Source organism: Hippocampus guttulatus, chromosome 11 (assembly GCF_054856545.1).
Source record: "Hippocampus guttulatus isolate MCC_2025c chromosome 11, RoL_Hgut_1.0, whole genome shotgun sequence".
Taxonomy (NCBI): Eukaryota; Metazoa; Chordata; class Actinopteri; order Syngnathiformes; family Syngnathidae; genus Hippocampus; species Hippocampus guttulatus.
This window is the reverse complement of record NC_141271.1, coordinates 9,765,972-9,784,917: the sequence shown is the minus strand read 5'-3', so window position 1 is coordinate 9,784,917 and position 18,946 is coordinate 9,765,972. Positions and strand designations below refer to the sequence as shown.

Sequence of the window (18,946 nt, the reverse complement as noted above, 5' to 3'; positions counted from 1 at the left end):
ATGTAACTGACTAACGTTAAAGCGGGGCATTTTTTCCCAATAAAGAAAATGTCATGTACACTATGGCCAGTTTAGTAGCTTTCTTTCTGACAATACTGTAGCGTTCTTTTATTTTTCCTTGGTACTTTCGAACCACACCTATTAATTCTAAGTTTCAACATTGAGATTATGGATACTCTTAATTGTCACTTGCTTGAACCACAAAAAAAGAAAAAAAAGAGATTGATAAATGCTAATTTGGGATGGGGCGGTGGGGCGACGGACAAACACGATAACAGCAAGCGTGTCTCAAAGGAAGCAAAATCATTGTCGCATGTCTTTCCTTCAGCAGATACAGAAGCCTTTTGTTATTTCCTCCAGTGGTTGCACCATTATGGTACAAGCGCCACTTTTTTTCCCTTAAAAGGAAATCCTTAGGACCCCGCCTCCTGCCTATGGGAGGGAATGGATATTCTGTGACAGCAACAGACTGTTATTCCTGGAAACAGAAGAACTCTGCTTTAAAATCGAACTGGAAAGGTCATGGTGTTGACCCAGATATACAGCCAGAAACATCTGGACATAAATGGTCACAGCAGCATTCAAGTCAGTTCATTATTGACATTTTCATTCTAAACTAAAATCAAGGTTTACCATCGTGCTGTTGCATGAATGTGTGTTTTAAAGACTTATTATTTGTGAAGGGTTGAATGAACAACAAGAGAATGGAAGCTCAACGTTGAATGTTTATTGTATCTGTGTACAGAACTTAATTTTTGTGATATTGCTAGTCAAAGCACAAAGGCAAGTATAATTTACACTGAGATGATTAGCATGCTATGCTGAATCACTTCTATACAGACCCTCATTTTTAATTGCTTGAATTGGCCAATTCCAGATGATGCTACCCATATCAACAACAGAACCCCTGATTAAAAATTCACAATCATTGATGCGAAAAGACTCACAATCAGCTGCCAATGAGATGAGAAAGTAAAGCGATTCCAATAATCACATTATGTCTAAATTCTGATCAGGATGAAGGTACAAATGAAGATTAATACAATAAAGCACAACAGCAAAAATAAATAAGAGGTCAAATTACTCCACAATAAGGAAAAAAAAACAGGAAACAATGAATCACATCTTAATGGGTGAAATTTACAGATGCTCATTTTAAGAGTTCAAGGCCAAAGTAACACCTTCAAAATAACTCATCAGCAAACAAATAATTTCTGTCGGCCATATTGGTCAGGGGAGCCTATGAAAACAAACCCAGTTCATTCCTAGTTGATTTTATTCCTACATAAAGACTCACAACCATTCCCTCATTCTTCATCAAGAACACTGAAACACTAAATGCAGAACGCTTTTGAGGTTATATAAATGGAATGAAAAAGAGGTTAAGTGGAAGACAAAAAATATGATATAAGACACCTTTAACTGGACTCATAACAAACACCATATTTTAATCTGGCAAATGATTTTTGTCAAATTTGGAATACATTTAAATAACATACAATGGGGTAGCCCAAATTAAGCAACTCATAATGGGAGTAAAGAGTGCACACAGAAGAATGAATTGGCCCATTAACAATATTGATGGCAGAACCAGAGTCCAGAAAATAACTAAACAACCAAATCTCAAGCAAAGGGCTACACAATAAATTAAATCCTCTCCAGACAGATTCAGTTTGTATAATGCCTCATGAGCTCCACCTCCTGGAAGAGACCTTAGCTGCGTTATGAATAATGAATACTGTGCTGTCCATACAGTACTTTGCCATTATTAATGTCACTGCAAGAGGAATACATTGTATCTATCAACTTGCAACTTATTCTACTATCAAGTCTGACCGGGGGGAATCAACTTTCGTTTTCATTAGCTGTAAAATATTTGTCAATATACATTCATTGGTCACCTCTATTTTGCCCTTCAAATTATTGGACTTCAAGTCATATGTTCATGTATCCAGACCTCTGCTGTTGGCTGGTGCTGAACTGGTCTATCTGATCCCAGACCAGCTGTGGAGATAAGATCCCCAGCCTGTGCCCCGAGTTCCTGACGCCTCTTCCTCGCCTGCACACCACACAGCAGAGAGCAAACATCAGACCAGTCTGTATACTGTATTATTACCTGTTAAGAGACTACACATATTTTGGGTATTCATAGACCTTGTGCAATGGCAGCCAGTTTGCTTTTCTCATCTGGGCTGAGCTGCAACATGGTGTGAATGACAGGAAGCAGTGCCTGCCTCTCGCTGCCTGATCGCAGGAAGATGAACTGCAGCAAAACGTTCTTTAGATACTCCAGGTTTGCCACGCTCTTCTCCCGTTCCTGGTTACGCTCCAACCGACGTACTTCACTCTTTAACAGCTGCAACATTTAAAAGATATAGCCAACATTTTATATATTCACCAAGTCACAAGCTCTCAGGAATCTTATCTGAAATATGATACATATTAAATATTTGTGGTTTAGGTACAATATATTTCCATAATAGTTACCTTTCACCAATTTTTTATTATTTTTATCTTTCTTTACTGACTGTCTGAGCTTAATTACATGGTTCTGAAGTCTATAGCTGAAGTGTCCAAATACAGTATGTTGATTTGCTTGATGATGATGTTTTATAAAACGGTACTACTCACAGTTAGGGATTGGTTAGCTATCATTTTAGAGTGCAACTTCAGTTTCAACATAAAATGTGACAGAACCCTGACAGGTGAACTTAAATTTAACCTATTAACCATGATAGACGTGCATTCAAAAACTTCACAGTCAAGTTAGGTTCACATCCAGACGTTTATAGCTAATTTTAGGTTTATTCTGATAATTCACGATGAAGCTTTGGCGTTGTACCCAAAAAAAGGAGTGTACTGTATTTGATCGAGGGCGGTAGCCGTAGTTACACGCAACTACGTCATAACAGAAAATGGCTGCGCCCGACGTGTCAGACAATTCAAATTTGCTAAACTAGATTTGCTAAACGGAGGTAACTAGTTGTATTTTTCGGATTAGTCATCTGTACATGCTTTTGCATTTTGATCTCATATACCAAATACATCTTTTATCACACAATATGAGTTTACTCCGAATTTGCGGCGCACTATGTCCGCTCCGTCCGATCGCCGTCCAGCAAAAAGACGCGTTACTGCGGTCAAAACATCCAGTCAGCGGCGTGTCGATCCGACTTGCCCATATTTGTTTTGCCGGATTGGCGAGACGTGTTTTCGCACACCGCGGCCTCTGCACCTCCACTAAGCCCTCCAGAGACGTCACTCTGTTCCAACACGACAGAACGGGCTTCTTCCGCCTCCTCGCTGTCTTCTGCGGGGGGCAATTTATCTTCTGGTCGTACCTGGCTCACTTCGCCTACACCGGCCTGAGAGATACCGGGACCCCTCGGGAGCAGGAGAAAAGAAAAGCTCCCACCAGCACTGCTTTGGCTGGGATGTGGAGTTTTGATATGAACCTGGGATCCAGCACCTGGAGGTACGGTTTCACGTTGGGATGTGTGACAATAGGAGCGGGCATACTGGGACTGGGAATCGTGTTTTGTCGACGCTCTGTCAGCCAGGTGGTTTTGCACCAAGGTGGAACGATGGTGTCAGTTACCACACAGTCACCCCTGGGTATGGGCCACGGCCGGAGAATAAAGGTCCCGTTGTCCCAGGTCGCCTGTCACGCCCACAGACAGGAGTCTCCCTCATTTATCCCCCTCAAAATCAAGGGACACAAGTTCTACTTTCTGCTGGACAAAGATGGCACTATAAACAATGCTAAACTTTTTGATGTAACTGCTGGGGCATACCGTCCTCTATAAGTTGACTTACATTCATGCCAAGCGGTGTAAAGATCCTACTCTTTCTGTGAAAATTACAAATAAACACAAGTCACTGTATTGCCTCAAGTCATGGATGGGAATGCTTATTTACTACACAACAAGCAAGGTGTTGGCTTCCTTTGTTTACAAATGTAATTGTGATTTACTTATTTAAAATTATTTTCTCCAAAGGTTAATCAATGGCACTGCTCTCTATACATAGAAGACAATTTAGTTTGCTGTTAAATTGTTCAATTTTGGAAAGATGACATCAGGTTTATGAATTGAGGAGCATTAAAACACAACTGGGAACCCAATATTATTTGTAGTGAAAATGTGTGAGCTCTTTTGTGTTTAAGTTATATTACTCTTTGTAGAGTAAAGGATGTGAATCAGATAATCAGATGATTGACAACATTAGTGTCTGGTGTGATGTATGAAATAGCTATTCCAACAGTGACGATCGCTTTAAACATAATGGACCATCAAAATTTGAATGCAAAACTTACTCTTGCTCAAGCATTTTGATTTGTTTCCTACAAGCCCCCAAGGAAGATTGCTTTTCTGCCCGTTGTGGGTCAGTGCTGTTTAATAGTGACTCAATAACAGGTGAAAACATGCATTGTAAAAGTCTAAGCTCACTTACATTGATCTGCTCCATCAATCTAGCATTGGTAGCCTCAGTTTCATGCAGGAGGCTGTTCATGTGCTCCAGACTGCGTGTGGCTGTGCTCAGCTTGTGACTAAGCTCGTCTTTAGTGGGCTCTACAGTCCACACGAAGGGCTCTGGAGACCAAACCCAAAAGAGAATGAATAAATAAACCACATGATGCTTTTAGTCACCAGAAGAGGCTGCTGTCATAACACACGTGAGAACGTTCGTTGTCGTCCAGTTATTTCGTTTTGTTTCATTTTTTTTTTCCAACAGGTGTCCCAATCATCTTTCGAGCTGTGTAACTTTCTAATGTTAAACAATGCTTTGGAAATGAACAGCGCATTTGTGACTGCAAGTCATGGTTTGAACCCACCTTGCTTGGGGTCCGGTGACATAAGAAGGTGCTCCAGAGAGAGTATTGATGACGGGGAGGTGCTTTCATTCTCTGTGGTTTCCATACCTTCACACTCCTCCCTGGCCATAGACTGGAGGTCAATTGGGGCCACTTGTCCCAACCCTGCCTGATTTTGGTCTGTAGTTCTGCGCTGAGTATCAAGGGACTTCCGGCTGGACTGGACCAACACAGAGCCTGAGGAGTGGCCATGGATCACATTTTAACATATGGATGGAAACCATACCGGTAATTTTCCCAGATAAGTCAATAGTTTTTTTTTTTTTTTTAAAGATATATCCCATTGATTCTCTGTTCAATGTCATTTCCATTCTCTTTTTTTATGTAATTACAACATAAGGGGGCAGCAGACACAAATTTAGCTGGTCCACACTGTCACCGGGTAGGAGAGAAAGGAGGGGGTTTAAGAGTTGGTGGACAACAGGGACTATTGTGATAAATGAACCAGGATGACAAGTTCAGCAAACCGAAGCCTTTCCCTCTCCACCTAAAAGGGTGTGTACAGAGCAGGCAGAAGGTATTTACTATGTAGGTTTAACACTCACAAGAGCAGTCTTGTTTTAATACCTCTAAACAAATATCAATCCACACTACATTGTCATCTTTAAAGCACCTTTTAATGCTTACCTAATCTTGTGGCTAGTGAATTATATAAACATCAATGATGTGATACGGTCTTTGAAAAAAAGGCATAAGGAAAGGTATTTAGCTTGCATATTCATGAGCTCTGAATTACGATGTCTGTACGCTATGTACCAGTAAATCATATAAACCTTTTATCATTGAGCTGTTATAAAATTCAAACAGGGTGGCAGACTGAAATATGACTTTGGTTTGCACTAACATTGGGCCAATTTTCACAGCCTGGCATGCATGTGCGAGACACTAATGATGCGTCTGTCCAGATGTCACGGTGAGCTGCTTGCCACACTGAGAGGCGGGATCGGAGCAGAGCAGTCGCCAACACCTGACGTTTTCCAAGCCCATGCTGTGCGTGTGTGTTTGCTGTTTGACTCCACACGGCAGCTGTGTGGGAAGTGATGAATGAGCTTCCAACCGATAAACACACAGACGACCTGCCATCCATACTTCTCTCTTGCATCATTTCTCTCGTGGAATTAACAAGATATAAAACTTCAAAACCATGATCATTTCTTTGGGACCAGTGTTGTCTTTTACAGCAGATGGTCCTGTTTTGGTTGTCCTGTTGTCTGGGATATATATTTATTTTTTAAGCACTACTTTCAGTACATTTTTTAAATTGTGTTTGGAGCAAACATTACTTCAAGTAATCCAAGGTATTTTCTTGCACGTCCTTTCCCCACACATTGAAATGGAAATAAGACCAGTGAAGAAGAAATATCATGGATCAGGTTCAAATTGGTCCAGCATACTCACTGTTCTGACTCTGCAGGTTGTAGAGCTGCTCCTCAACACGGGTCAGCTGACCCTGCAGCGTCTCAACTGTGGCACGATGGTCGTCCTGCAGCTTCCTCATCTGCTCCCTGTGCGTCTGTCGCTGGGCCTCTATTTGGTAAGATGAATCAGCTTGAGCCTGCGCCAACTCTGACCGCAGGTCCCCGTTTTCAGACTGCAGCGATATCAGTCTGGCAGAGGAGAGGGGGCAGGAATATGACAGAATGCTTTAGTATATTCAGAGTAGCCGGCCGGGTTGAGCGCATTATGTCAATGTATGGGAAAGGGCAAACGAGAAACAGGGTGTGACTGTACTTGGGTCGTCAATATGGTTGTACTCTATATTACATTCCATATGAAAGATGGTTAACTTCTACCATTAGATAACTGAAAAGAGCTCACCTCTCTCGGAGGTCGGCCTCTTTGCTAATATTTTCCTGCAGGATTTTGTTGTGTCGCTCTAACAGTGTGTCATGTTCAGTCTGGAGCTGCTGCAGCTCTGCAGTGCTGCTTTGGAGATTCTGCTGGCTTTCTCCCAGTCTGGACTTCAGCTGGTCGACCTCAGTCAACAACTGCTCTCTGGGAGAACCGTATACACATTCATGTCAGTCGTCAAACTGAAGCATTTTTCATACAAATTACAAATGCCATGTGCATCTCGTGGCAGGATGTTTCATGGCCAGGATGTTCTGGCCATGTTATGGTTGTGGTCTTTTTTTTTTCCCAGCATTTTTACCTTTCAAGCCTGCTGCTGTCGCTTTCACCCTGCCCACTGAGCTTGCTCTTTTGCTGTTTTAGCACATTGTGCACCCGAACCTTATAACTCTCAAACTCCTCAGCGGTTGCCACAAGTTCAGTCTAGAGAGAACATACATAATGGACAAATATGTGGTAAATAAGCCAATTGATTGATCACAAGAACATTTGGGTTAGCATGGTCATTGCTGTTGAGATATGAATTTGAGTCTCTGCGTGTGAGAGTGTGTATGTGTGTGTGGGGGGGGGGGGGTGCATCGTAAAGACCTTTACATATTGGTGATAAGGATGAAATGGTTTCCGGTTTAATAATAATAAAAAGTGGATTAAAGTAATGAAAACAAGTTTGCAACAGTGCAAAGTCATCAACACTTTTCTTTTTAATGTTTGTTTGTAATAAAGTAGTAAAGGAAGAGACTAAATTACAACATCCCATGAAGTAATTTCAGGATACTATATTGTTCCAGTGCAGGGGGAAACCAGTCAGTAGGAATTGAAGATGGGGATCAAAAAATACACTCAAAGCTAATATTTCAATTAGGTTGTATGAATGTGTTTGTACCTTAGCAATATCTCTCTCCTGTTGCAGGCCGTCAAGCCTTTGCTGCAGAGAGCTTCTGGTCCTTTGCTGTTGCTCCAGTGCAGACCTGAGTTGGTCCTGCAGATGATGCCGCTCAGTGGTCAAGTCACACACCTCGATCTCACATGAAAACAAACACACAACGTAATGTGTTAATTTTGGAGGTTAATTGCCAAACGGCGATATTATAGATGGCTTACTTTGGTGCTTTCTAACTGTTGCTGGTTAGCCTCTAGCTCTCCTCTTAACGAGGCCTGCAACAGTGCTAGGGAGTTTTCCTGTTTATGTGAAAACGTCAAAAAACGTAACGACACATTCTCAGTTACTATTCCCAACAATAAGTCCTTTACAAAGAGTACAACCACGCAAGGTTACATTATTAGCATTCATCAGATGCAAAAAGTGGCATCCAAACAGACCTGCTTCTTGGCATCAGCCAGCTCTTTTTTAGATTTGACCAGCAGCTGTTTGATTTTGGACGTTTTCTTTTCCTCTTGGTTCAACTGGGATTTCAAAGTTTCTGGTCACATAAAAAGATAAATAACAAGGTAACAGACTAAAGCTGTCACAAAGAAGTTCAATGCTAAAGACGTGGAGTCCACATGTTTACATATCATTGTTTCATGAAACACGGAAAGTGATAAAGCCACAGATTTGTTTGCATTATCATTTCATAGTATACTTGCTTTTACTTTAGCGTAAGCCTAACCTATAAGACCAAAACATTGATGTATAATAAATCTCATATGTATTGTAATACAGATTAATTTGCGTGTACCTATCACATACAACTCGATGGAACAGAAAAATTGTGATCCTTGAACCACAAATAACATGCTGTGATTTTCAAGGTAAAACCGACTTGCCCTCCTTCCTATAGATATATTACAGTACTATAACACAAGGGGAAATGGGCGAGAAGGAAAGAGACATCTACAGGTCCCAAATTATTGAAGAACATGAATGATATCAATATGACTGAAATGACGTGGAAAGCATGAAACATACCAGTTTCTTGCCTGAGCGTCTCCTCCTTCTCAGTCAATTTGGTTATTTGAGCCTTTAACACCTCACAACATTCATCTTTTTCAGAAAGCTTGGCGTTGAGTTCTTTGACCAGACGTTCATAGTCGGCCATCTCCATGTCTAACAGAGAGTTCTGCTGCGCCTCCTACTCAGAGAACAGAAGCAGAGACGGTAAATTATCACTGAAATGTTTTGTATGGATGGTACTTATGTTACACTGGTGTTGTGCTGCCATCGGTTTAAGCATTACACGTCCCAGCAGCACTAACAATGTCAACAGGACACATTGAAAAGCCAGCCCTCCTGGCGGCCTTCGTGTAAACTTCTGTTCTCTCAACGTCTCAGCTAATGGAAAAGCAGGAGCACTTTCCTTTACTGAGGGCTAACATTTGCTCTCTTTCTCTCTCTAGAGTGCTCTCGCTGTAGCTGCAGGCCGGCCATCACCGGTCACTGCATTTGACTGGAGAACTCCTCAGAGACAGCAGAGTTCTAAAAAGCTGTGCGTCTGAGTGAATTGTTGGACCTTGCGTAGCTGTTCCAGCTCCTGGGCAGTGTGCTGCGACTGCTGTTGCTGCTTGCTGAGCTGGGCTTTAAGCTCATCCACATCCTTCTTGGCCCTTGACAGCTCCTGAAACACACACAGAGTTTTATTCGTACTGTACATGTGCATTGATCATTTTTCTTTTCAATCAACTTCAGTAAATACTAAGTGTGCATGGTTATTCTGTACATGGCTGCATACAGTTCACGGGGGCAAAGGACCAAACCCTGCGGTGAATAGTGAAAATCAGCAAGTAATTGAAGCCCTTGACCAACAATGTTTGTAATTTCCTTTAGATGCCACAAGGTGGGGGTAAAGCACTAGCGATGTCTAAATGAAATTCGTCAACTCACTTCTATCTATTTCCTGGACACCACACGGCTATGTGGGGATTCATTGTATTAGATTTTGTAATGGAAGAAGAGTAAGACTGTGTTTGACAAAATGGTATTTGTGAAGACGCTCTTAATTAAGAAAATGTGGTGGATTGTACGCAGAAGGCATAAATTCGAAAACGGAATAAAGATTTGCAACAATGTGATTTCAACACTTGATTATTGAGTCTATCATGTATCATTTAATTGATTGTACTGTGTGCCTCAACAAACGTCATCTGAAATTTTAAACAAACAATATAAGTGGCAAATGTTTGGCAGAGAAACACAAATCATGGTCATGGTTTGTACCTTGATCTTTTGTTCTTTCATTGCCTTCTCAGCCACTAGGTCTCTGTCTAGCCTGTCTGACTGCTTTTGCAGATCTTTGATCTGAGCTTCTATCTGCTTCACCATGCTCCTGGAGGTTTCCAAAGCAGCCGCAAGGTCTTCCTTCTCACTGCTCATCAAGTCGACCTGGAAATCAAAACATACTCCAAATCATGAAATGTATGCCACTTTAAGGGTTTGTTAAAACTATATTAGGTTATCTTTGGTATTCTTGGAAACGTCTACAGTCATAATCTTTTTTTTTTTTTTTGCATTGAACCGTAGTGATTATTTATTCAGTTAAATGTTCCCGTCTTTTAATATATCTTCTGAAATCCACCGAGACGCTAAACGCTGACAAACAACAACAAATTGAATGGTTCAGATGCAAAATGCTAATGAGCGCATTTCTTCTCCATCTACACAACATTTGAAAATCGCTCATGCAAATATGACAGCAGCAGACTCTGTGGGCTCCCTCTGCAAGGAACACTGAACCAGCAACCGGCGTCTACTCATCATCTGTCAGCCAAATAGTGACACTCCGGTTGGTAAACAGAGATGTCCAGATGTACTCTAAATTCCCTGACTGGCTTCCAGTCTGCCTTCTACCCTTGAGACCAATGAGCGCACGCAAAAAGAAACCAGCTCTTTGGAAAAAGGCGATGCACTGCCGTGCGGCAGATGGAAGCTTTACCGTGCTCCATTTACCTGCCAGTGGTTCTTACTGCAAACAGACAGTTATGACTTTGGGCGAGAGGAGCATTCAGTCTACATAAACCAAAATCCTCCCGGGCTCACCCACTCAAATCCGATAGGCCATTTGTGAGTGCCGCACTGCCAAGCACAACTGTGCAAAGTGTCACTGGCTGCAAATAGGCTGCAAAAAAGTGACATATGTGAGCGGTATTGGAGGAGTGTTAGCAGGATGAAGGAGCACTTCCTTACTTGTGTGGGCGGTTTGTTATTTGTCCACAGTAACGTGTATGTTTGTGATTTAACGTGTATTTGTGTTACCTGTGTGACAGCACTGTTGAGGTGCTTGGTCAGGTCAGCGATCTGTCGCTCTGCTGCCTGCACATTCTCTCTCTCTTTATCCAGTTGCTCCGTCTGTTTGTCGTAATCGATCTGCAGGTTCTACACGTGCGCACGCACACACACATTCACATACAAAAACACGACACAGGCAGAAGAGTTCATTGAAGGAAAATGATATGCATCTCAGATATTACTCGCATTCACGTTTGAGTTGGGGACATGATGCGACTCAGTGATTTTGTTTAGACTGAAAGGAGTGTCAGGAAGGGGGCGGGGGCAGGTTATGGAGACAGCTGGGATTACTCAATTTGTTTGAGATGGAAAATGTTTGGGGGGTTTTTCTCACCAGTCGCAAACATAATGCATAAAATGGCTTTATGCCACTCATGACTGTTTAATTCACGTGCATGTTATTTTCATCATGAGATTAATTCCGAGAAATTAAAAAACGATTTAAAAAATATTTTCATCATGAGATTAATTCCTAGAAATTATAATTAAAAAAAAAAAGAAACACATTTAACTTTGATTTTTTTTAAATCAATGCCTTTTTATATTCTTCTTTTGCTTTCGGCTTGTCCCATCAGGAGTTGCCCCACTGCATCTTTTTCCATCTGCATCCTCCTCTCGAACACCTATTGCCCCAATGTCTTCCCTCACTATATCTATCAACATTGCTCTTAGGTCTTCCTCTAGATCTCTTGCCTGGCAGCTCTATCCTCATCATCCTTCTACCAATCCACTCACCATCTCCTCTCTGGATGTGCCCAGGCCATCTAAATCCGCTGTATCGAATGTGCTATTCACATCCTTCCCACATTCACCACTGTGCTGGATTGCTGACCATTAAGTATCTGAAGTCCTTCTCCATCGCTAGCTCTTCCTCCCTGTATACTCACTCTTCCTCTCTCACCAGTCTGTCTCACTATTGCTTCTCTCCATTACTCCAACTGCTCTCCGCTTTCACTGCAGATCAGAATGTAATCTGTAAGCATCATAGTTCATCTGAATTCCAGTCTTAAAATCAATCCCTTTTTAATTTTCGTTAAGTATATTTTCAGCGCATTGTTTATTTGCTATTTGAATTTAAGATAATGATTCTTATCTTGTTCAATGCTCATTGGAGTCTCCATCTAAAAACCTAATAATGATGGGCTCCTGGACATTAAACTTGGTCACAGGCAAAAGTCTGTTGGTCTGATGGATCACTGATTAAAAATAATTCAGAATGTGAGTTGGAGGATGCCCTTCCAGTTTCCTGTGCAACCTAAGACAACACCTTGTAGCTTTCAGCACTATGGATGATGTCCTTCATTGAGATGTTCAATTTCTCTCGCTCTACTTTTAGAGATGCTATTTCTTCCTTGAAGGTTGCAACCTGCAAAAGAAAATTGTACAAAACACATTTTAACAATTACTAGTGAGGTAGTTTTGAACTGAGATTACATCGGTTTCTTCAAGTCATATAAATGATTCATTGTACCTCTTTTTTAGTGGCGTCCAGCTCTTTTTTTGCTTTGACAGCAACTGCCTTGATTTTGTTAATCATCGCATCCTTCTCTTTGTTGTCCTTCTCCAATTCATCTGAAAGAGTTCGCAGTAGTCAAACAATAATGCTCCAAAAATCAAAGAAAGACACTAAATCTGTCAACAACAGCGTTTTTCTCTAAAAGGAGCCCATAACCCATGTGTGTGTTTTTTTTTCCATCAAAAATGAAAAGTGTATCCAAGATAAAGAAGTGGTAAACACAAAAGATGAGTGTGTTTGGTTTTGCATAAGCCTCGACTGATGGGACAAAAAGAGGCCCAAGGCTGCTAAAAAAAAGTGTTGGCTTGAAAGAGAAGACCATACCTATTTTCTGTGTAATTTCCATGGATTTATTTTCTTCAGAAGCAGACTCTGCAGCAGAATCCTGAAACAATAACAGGGTAAACAGAGAAAAAGAAGATACCAAGACAATTACAACATAAAACCTTTGTCCAACCGTCTTCAAATGGACCTCATAAAAGTAGACAGAGTGGGAACATGAGGAATCTACACTGACCTGCAGCGCAGCCATCTCAGCCCTTAACTGTGATATTTGTGAGTCCTTGTCCATCAGCCGTTCTTTGAATTCTCCACATTCTCTCTCCAGAACATCAATGTTGGCTTGTACCTTTTCTTCCTTCTCTTGGGACATCAGATTGATTTGTTCTTGTAACATCTGATTCTCAGCACACATCTTCTCATTGAGTGACTTCATATCATTCAGGTCTTTCAGCAGCCCTGCTGTATCCTTCATCGTCTCCTCCAGGTTGGCTCTCAGCATGTGATTCTCCAGCTGCAAAGGCTGCAGCTCGTTTGGCGTCGCCTCTGAATGTCTTTCTCCTCGAGCCTCTTCAAGACTGCTCCTCAACAGGGTTCTCTCTTTTTCCAGCTCTTCTACGCGTACTTGGAGTTCTGCCATTTCTTCTGTCTTTGTGTTTATTAGTGTTTCACATTGAGCTTCAAGTTCTCTCTCAATATTGTGAGCGAGTGCTGCTTCTTCTGTCAGAGAATTCACCGCTGCTTCAAGATCACTTTTTTGGGAAGACTGTTGCTCCAGTTGAGCTTCCACGGTGGCCAACTTGGAGTTCAAAAGTTCTTGCTCTTTCTGGGTTTGGGAAAGTGTAGTTAAAGTCCCTTCTAGTTTTTTATGTAGGCAAGCATTTTCTGAGGAGATGTCTTTAATAGTCATCTCTGAAGAGGATATAGCCTCCCTCAATCTGCTAACTTCCTCTTTCAGGCTTGCCTCCATCTCATCCTTCTCCTCCTTTAAAACCTGAATTTCACTCTCCTTCTCCATTTTCAACATGTTCAACTCCCTTTCAGTCGCTTCCTTCAGTAGTTGTGCTGCTTGCTTCTCCTCGAGCAGGCCCTCAGTGTCTTTAGCATTTTCACTTTTTAGGTTCTGTATCTCCTCCTCTCGAAGCTGAAACAGGGCTTGCGTTCTGTCTCGAGCCTCAGTCAGTGTATTCACCATCTCATTCAGGTCTTCAGTCATGTTTTCTTTTATTTGCAGTTGGGAGAGGATCTCTTCATTCTGCCTGGTTAGCTTTTCCACAGACTGATTGAGCTCCTGTGCTAAGGCTGTTTGTTTCTCTGCAGCGGACTTGAGTTTCTGCTCGTCAGCAGAGTGACTCTCAAGTTTGATCTTTAGGTCACCCACAGTCTCCATTAAAAGATTTCTCTTCTCTGTAATCTCTCTGACTTTTGCTGACAATTCTTCATTCTCTTGGCGGAGTTGCTCTGTCTTGTCTTGGTGGTTTTTAACAGTGTTTGGCCCTTGGTCCTTCATGGCTTTGTACTGGAGAACAACATTGTTTGTTTTCTGACCTAGTTCTGTTTCCAGGTTTTGTAGTATCCCCTTTATGTGGTAGAAGTCAGCCAGAGCGGAGTCCCTCTCTTGCGTCAAGGCCTCACAGTGGGACCTGAGCTTCGCTTGTGTATCTTGTTCCGCTGAATTTTGGTCTTGGAGTGGCTCCTTAGAGTCACATGACGCATTTGTTTCAGACTCAACAGTCATGTCATTTCGGCTTGTTGTTGTTGGGTCACTCTCCCGAATCATCTGCAGCTCATTGATTTTGAAGTCCATCTCCTCTTTCTCCATCTGGAACTCATCCTTGATTCTGTCCAGCTCTGCCTCCAGCTCGCTCTTCACATTACTGAGCAGCGTGAGCTCATCTTGTAACATGGTGTTTTGAGCACGAAGGTCTTCCAAGGCTGCTTTCAGTCTTCCATCTTGTGCCACCTCGCCATCAACATGGCTGGAGTCAGCCTGACTGCATGCAGACAGCGCCAGCATCTTGGCGACCCCTGAACTGCGACCAGGTTCTTCATCTTCTTCTTGGACATCCTGGAGGTAGCTATCTGGATAAAGCAAAGTGCTGTTATTTGGAAACGTTTGCTTCTTTCAAACGGGCATTTTAAGCCTTGTTTTTCCACATCTTTTGCTCTCGACTCACGGTCCTGCCTGTGAAGTACCAATACGAAATGGGGAGTTGGAAGTTGACCAGCAATTTTCCAGCCTTCTACGTAATATCGGAAGCATTTATCTTCAATGAATGAATGAATTACCGGTATATTTTATTTTCGAACATGTATAAAAAGAAACTACAACATATCAACAAAACGTAGCATGTACAGACGTTCGGAAAAAGGGGTAGGAAGAAGTATAAACTTCTACCCTTTTTAATTTAATTGTATTAAATTTAATTTTACAACACTAAACATCATTGCAATTTTACATAGAAATATAAATATATGACATACATTAGTATATTATATATTTATACTACACATACCTTGCAATCGCATCCATATAAGGGTATAATGAATACAAAATACATAAATATCAATGTAAATACAAAGTTGTACGTATAATTTTCACTCTTATTTGAACCTACATCTCAGTCCCAGTTTCACATTTCCTCTTCTCAATAACCTCTCTTAAATGCAGGATTACTTTTGTTTCAATTAGCATAATAATAATAATAATAATAATAATTTGCTCTGAGATGACACACCAAAGACATACGACTTATATGGCATTTGAATTCGGCTTGTCAGAGAGCAAATTTATTTCAATTTCTCCAATGTGCCATTAAGCACCTTTTTAAAGTTTTTGTCTGCACGCCAGTGACTCACTTCTAGGTTTGGCCACAAAGTGAGCAGAGGTCAGCTGCTGAACACTGCTAAACTGTGGGTAACGTGCCACAAAACATTTGCATGGTCAGTTTCAAGAGAAATTGCTCGTACAAAACCAATCAAATAACTCTGCAAACCAAAAGATTGAAATTCAGATTTGGTGTACCTTTGAGGGCCAGCTGCTCAGTCAGTTCTTCCTGGAGCAACAGAAGACGCTCCCGCTCAATCTCACAGTCCTCCTCCAAAGCCCTCAACTCCTCCTCATGCTGAATACTTCTCTGAGTTAACTCCTCTTTTAGGTTCTCTATCTCTTGTTGGGCTTCAGTCAGCTCGTTCTGGTGGCTGTCTTGCAACTCAGCAATCTCTTTGTGGTTTCTCTCTTGGATTGCTTCTAATTCAGCTTGTAGAGTTTTAAGATGAACTTCCAGGGAGGATTTGTCCTCTTCTGGGTGGCATTTCCCACTGCTTTCCTCGGTGAGGTTCGATTTTGCTCTTTCACTGTCTATCTCCCTATTATTGTCTACTCGCTCTTTCAGTAATTTCTGAAAATGTGCGATTTCTTCTTGGTGTTTACTGTTGGATTCCTCAATGTTGGTGTTTAGAACGTCAATCGTCCTTTTGTTGTCTTCTATGACACGTCTGAGTTCTGTCATATCATCCTGCAAAGCACAAAGTGTGACTGTTGGATTCAGCTCTACACAGGTTGGGCCAATCTTTTGATCTTACAAATGGATGCAGAAATGTGAAACAAGTAGAAATTACTCCATCACATTAAGAGTATGTTGTCTTAAAACTGCAATATGAAAAACTTGGCATTTCAGTTGACCTCTGCAAGATGCTTGGTGCGCTCCAGTTCTTTACGAGATAATGCAAGGCTTTGCTGGGTTTCTGCTTTCTCCAGTAATAATGCATCCATCCGCTGAGTCAACTCCTGTCACATACAGTACAAGATTCATTCATTATATAATATTGGTAGGTGTACACTAATGAGTTTCTGATACAAAACATTCAAACCTGTATTAATGTGGAGTCATCTGAAATGTTGGTAATGTTTTTGAAATGTTCTTTAAGGCCTTCAACTTCTTTCTCTAAATCTGGAAATACACATCAGGTCAGATGCTGCTCGAGCCTCACTATCTCCAGCCCAACAATAATAAGCATGTGATCACCTGCACATCTGCTCTTCATCTTTTGGAAAGCAGCCATCTGCTTCTTTGTAAATTTAATAAGATCATCTTTGGACAATGTGTCCAGCTAAGTGTAGAGCAGGAAGAAACAACAAGGCCATTAAACAAAACCAGTGTATCATCGTCTGCACACATTAGGACAAAAAATGCTTAATGTATTTGGGTCTAACACATTACAAATGCACAGTAACCTTTGACTTGGGCGCACCAGCTGGCGGTGAAGCCACAGATTCAGCTACTATGCCACCAGGGTCCTATGAAAAAGCAATGTCGGTTACAAGAAACAGCAATGAAACAAATGATATTTTACAACAAAATGTAAATGTCATTTTCAATGTTTTATTGGACATTCAATTTGATCATTAGGGGCAAAAGAAAAATGGCATTTTATAAGGAACTTCAGACTGTTTTCAAGCATTCTTTTCTCTTGGTTATTTTTAGATTTGGTCTCAAGACAAGTACATTTACTCACAAACTCTATGTTTTATTATTTTGTATGTGGATTATTTATAACCTGATGGGTGAAATGTAAAATCCTCCAATTCTGGAATGACCCATTTAGATATATAATGGTAATACACCAAAATAAAAACGAAATATCTGTAATGTCTCAATATCAGACTTGCTTTTCTTCACTATGTCACCTGATTTGTTTTTCCAAGTTCGGCTTTCAACACGAACAAGCAGAAAATGACAGAAAGTGTGCTTTGAGACCAAGTTATCCAGCTTCACGTCTATTGTAGCATTCGCTCAGATAAGAGTATCTTTGGTTGAAGATCTTGTTGAGTGTTTCTATCACTGGTGTTGTAACTGAATGTCGCTAAAGCTAATTTCAAGTCGTTCACTTACCTCCATTTCAGTCTATAAATTGTTTAATATCGTCGAAATCACCTCGCAGCCACCCGCGATCACAGAAAAGCTGACCGTCCACGGTATATGAGGTATATTCAAGAATGTCCGATTTCTGTCCGATTTAAAACGACACAAAAGCCACTGTTTTGGTTTTTAGAAGGGCTCCATGGCGTTAGTGGATTACTTCCGTAGTCGTCACACGAATGTCGTCACTACGTCCTTCGTCACACCCCTCACGAGGACGAATAACGGAGCGGCTGTTGTTTTCGAAATATATGTGCTTCTTTTGAAAATTATTAGTAGTCTGTCACAACTAACACTGATACATTTATATTACGTATCTGCTTCATCTCACGTATAATGAAAAAAAAACAATGTTGAAATTAAACCTTTACACTACCGTGTGAATTTCACTCAATCACTCAAAGGTGGGCTACCAGCGTTGCGTCTCTTGAGCTGGCTGGGGTTGGTCTGTTGGTGCCTTGCTTAAGGGCATCTCGGCAGGAGTCAAGAAGCAGAGCAACAGTCCTCCTCTTACTAGTTGCTATTTTATTTTATTTTTAAATTTTATTCTGCAGTGAGACTTGGACACCACGACCCTCCAGTTCCAAACTCCAAGTCCTTACAACTCAACTATTGCTATGTTTTATTATGGTTTGACATAATATGTAAATTACTTGTTTAATTTCATTTTTAAAGGACTGTCTGAACGCCACAAGCAATTGTACAATAGTTCAGCACATAATTTAATCCCTGGTCATAAATGAATAAATAAAAGGACACACATTGCAAAATGCTGTCATTTTTGTGTTCACAATGACCTGCAAGGCTGGAAAGATGTTCTATGCTGTCGTTAACAGGACTGAAAGGAAGGAGTGTTTATGTGCCCTGATGCTACAAACCTGATGGATGCTGTAGCTGTGCCTCGGTATTCCCATCACGTAAGAGCAAATTTCATCTACTGAATATGGAGACTGTTTTGACATGAATGATAGAAGAACTGACAGAGGGAGTTTAACAAGATGCCTCTCATCCTGACAAGTATTGGATGCAGTGGGCAGAGGGGCAGGCGCTTTGCTGACTCCCTGTCTCTTCTGGAAGAGACCATCTCTGTAGCTACGTCCCCTCCCCCCTCCCGGGTCAGACCCATCAATCACAGCCCGCTGCTTTTCCTCCCTGGGCATTGAGCAGTATTTTGCTGTCGTGTTTTTTTTTTCCCTCCACTCCAAAGTTGTCATTTTGGGAAGGCTTTGTGGTAATATCTGACGCTGGCGATGAATGGCCTTGTCAACTTTATATGTTGAAGG

General features: G+C 41.3%; 2 protein-coding genes and 1 long non-coding RNA gene across 3 annotated transcripts; 2 read left to right on the top strand and 1 right to left on the bottom strand.

Annotated features, from left to right (window-relative positions):
* Positions 1–705: 705 nt before the first annotated feature.
* On the bottom strand, positions 706–17,824 carry gcc2 (GRIP and coiled-coil domain containing 2). The gene is made up of 24 exons (XM_086123747.1): positions 17,637–17,824; positions 16,979–17,041; positions 16,770–16,854; positions 16,615–16,694; positions 16,427–16,531; positions 15,767–16,259; positions 12,980–14,823; positions 12,787–12,847; positions 12,418–12,518; positions 12,214–12,312; positions 10,914–11,033; positions 9,879–10,043; positions 9,175–9,279; positions 8,634–8,796; positions 8,045–8,145; positions 7,826–7,903; positions 7,608–7,745; positions 7,026–7,147; positions 6,692–6,868; positions 6,272–6,480; positions 4,835–5,050; positions 4,453–4,592; positions 2,155–2,356; positions 706–2,059 (listed from the first exon to the last, which is right to left on the bottom strand). Exons 1-24 carry the CDS (start codon positions 17,640–17,642, stop codon positions 1,986–1,988), a joined length of 4,947 nt encoding a protein of 1,648 aa, XP_085979873.1. The 5' UTR covers positions 17,643–17,824; the 3' UTR covers positions 706–1,985.
* Positions 2,811–3,893, top strand: tmem223 (transmembrane protein 223). The gene has a single exon (XM_086123749.1). The coding sequence runs from the start codon at positions 3,012–3,014 to the stop codon at positions 3,804–3,806; it is 795 nt and encodes a 264-aa protein (XP_085979875.1). The 5' UTR covers positions 2,811–3,011; the 3' UTR covers positions 3,807–3,893.
* LOC147198002 (uncharacterized) lies at positions 8,685–9,733 on the top strand. The gene is made up of 2 exons (XR_015102265.1): positions 8,685–8,822; positions 9,062–9,733. It is a non-coding gene; the product is annotated as an uncharacterized LOC147198002 (long non-coding RNA).
* Positions 17,825–18,946: the final 1,122 nt, after the last annotated feature.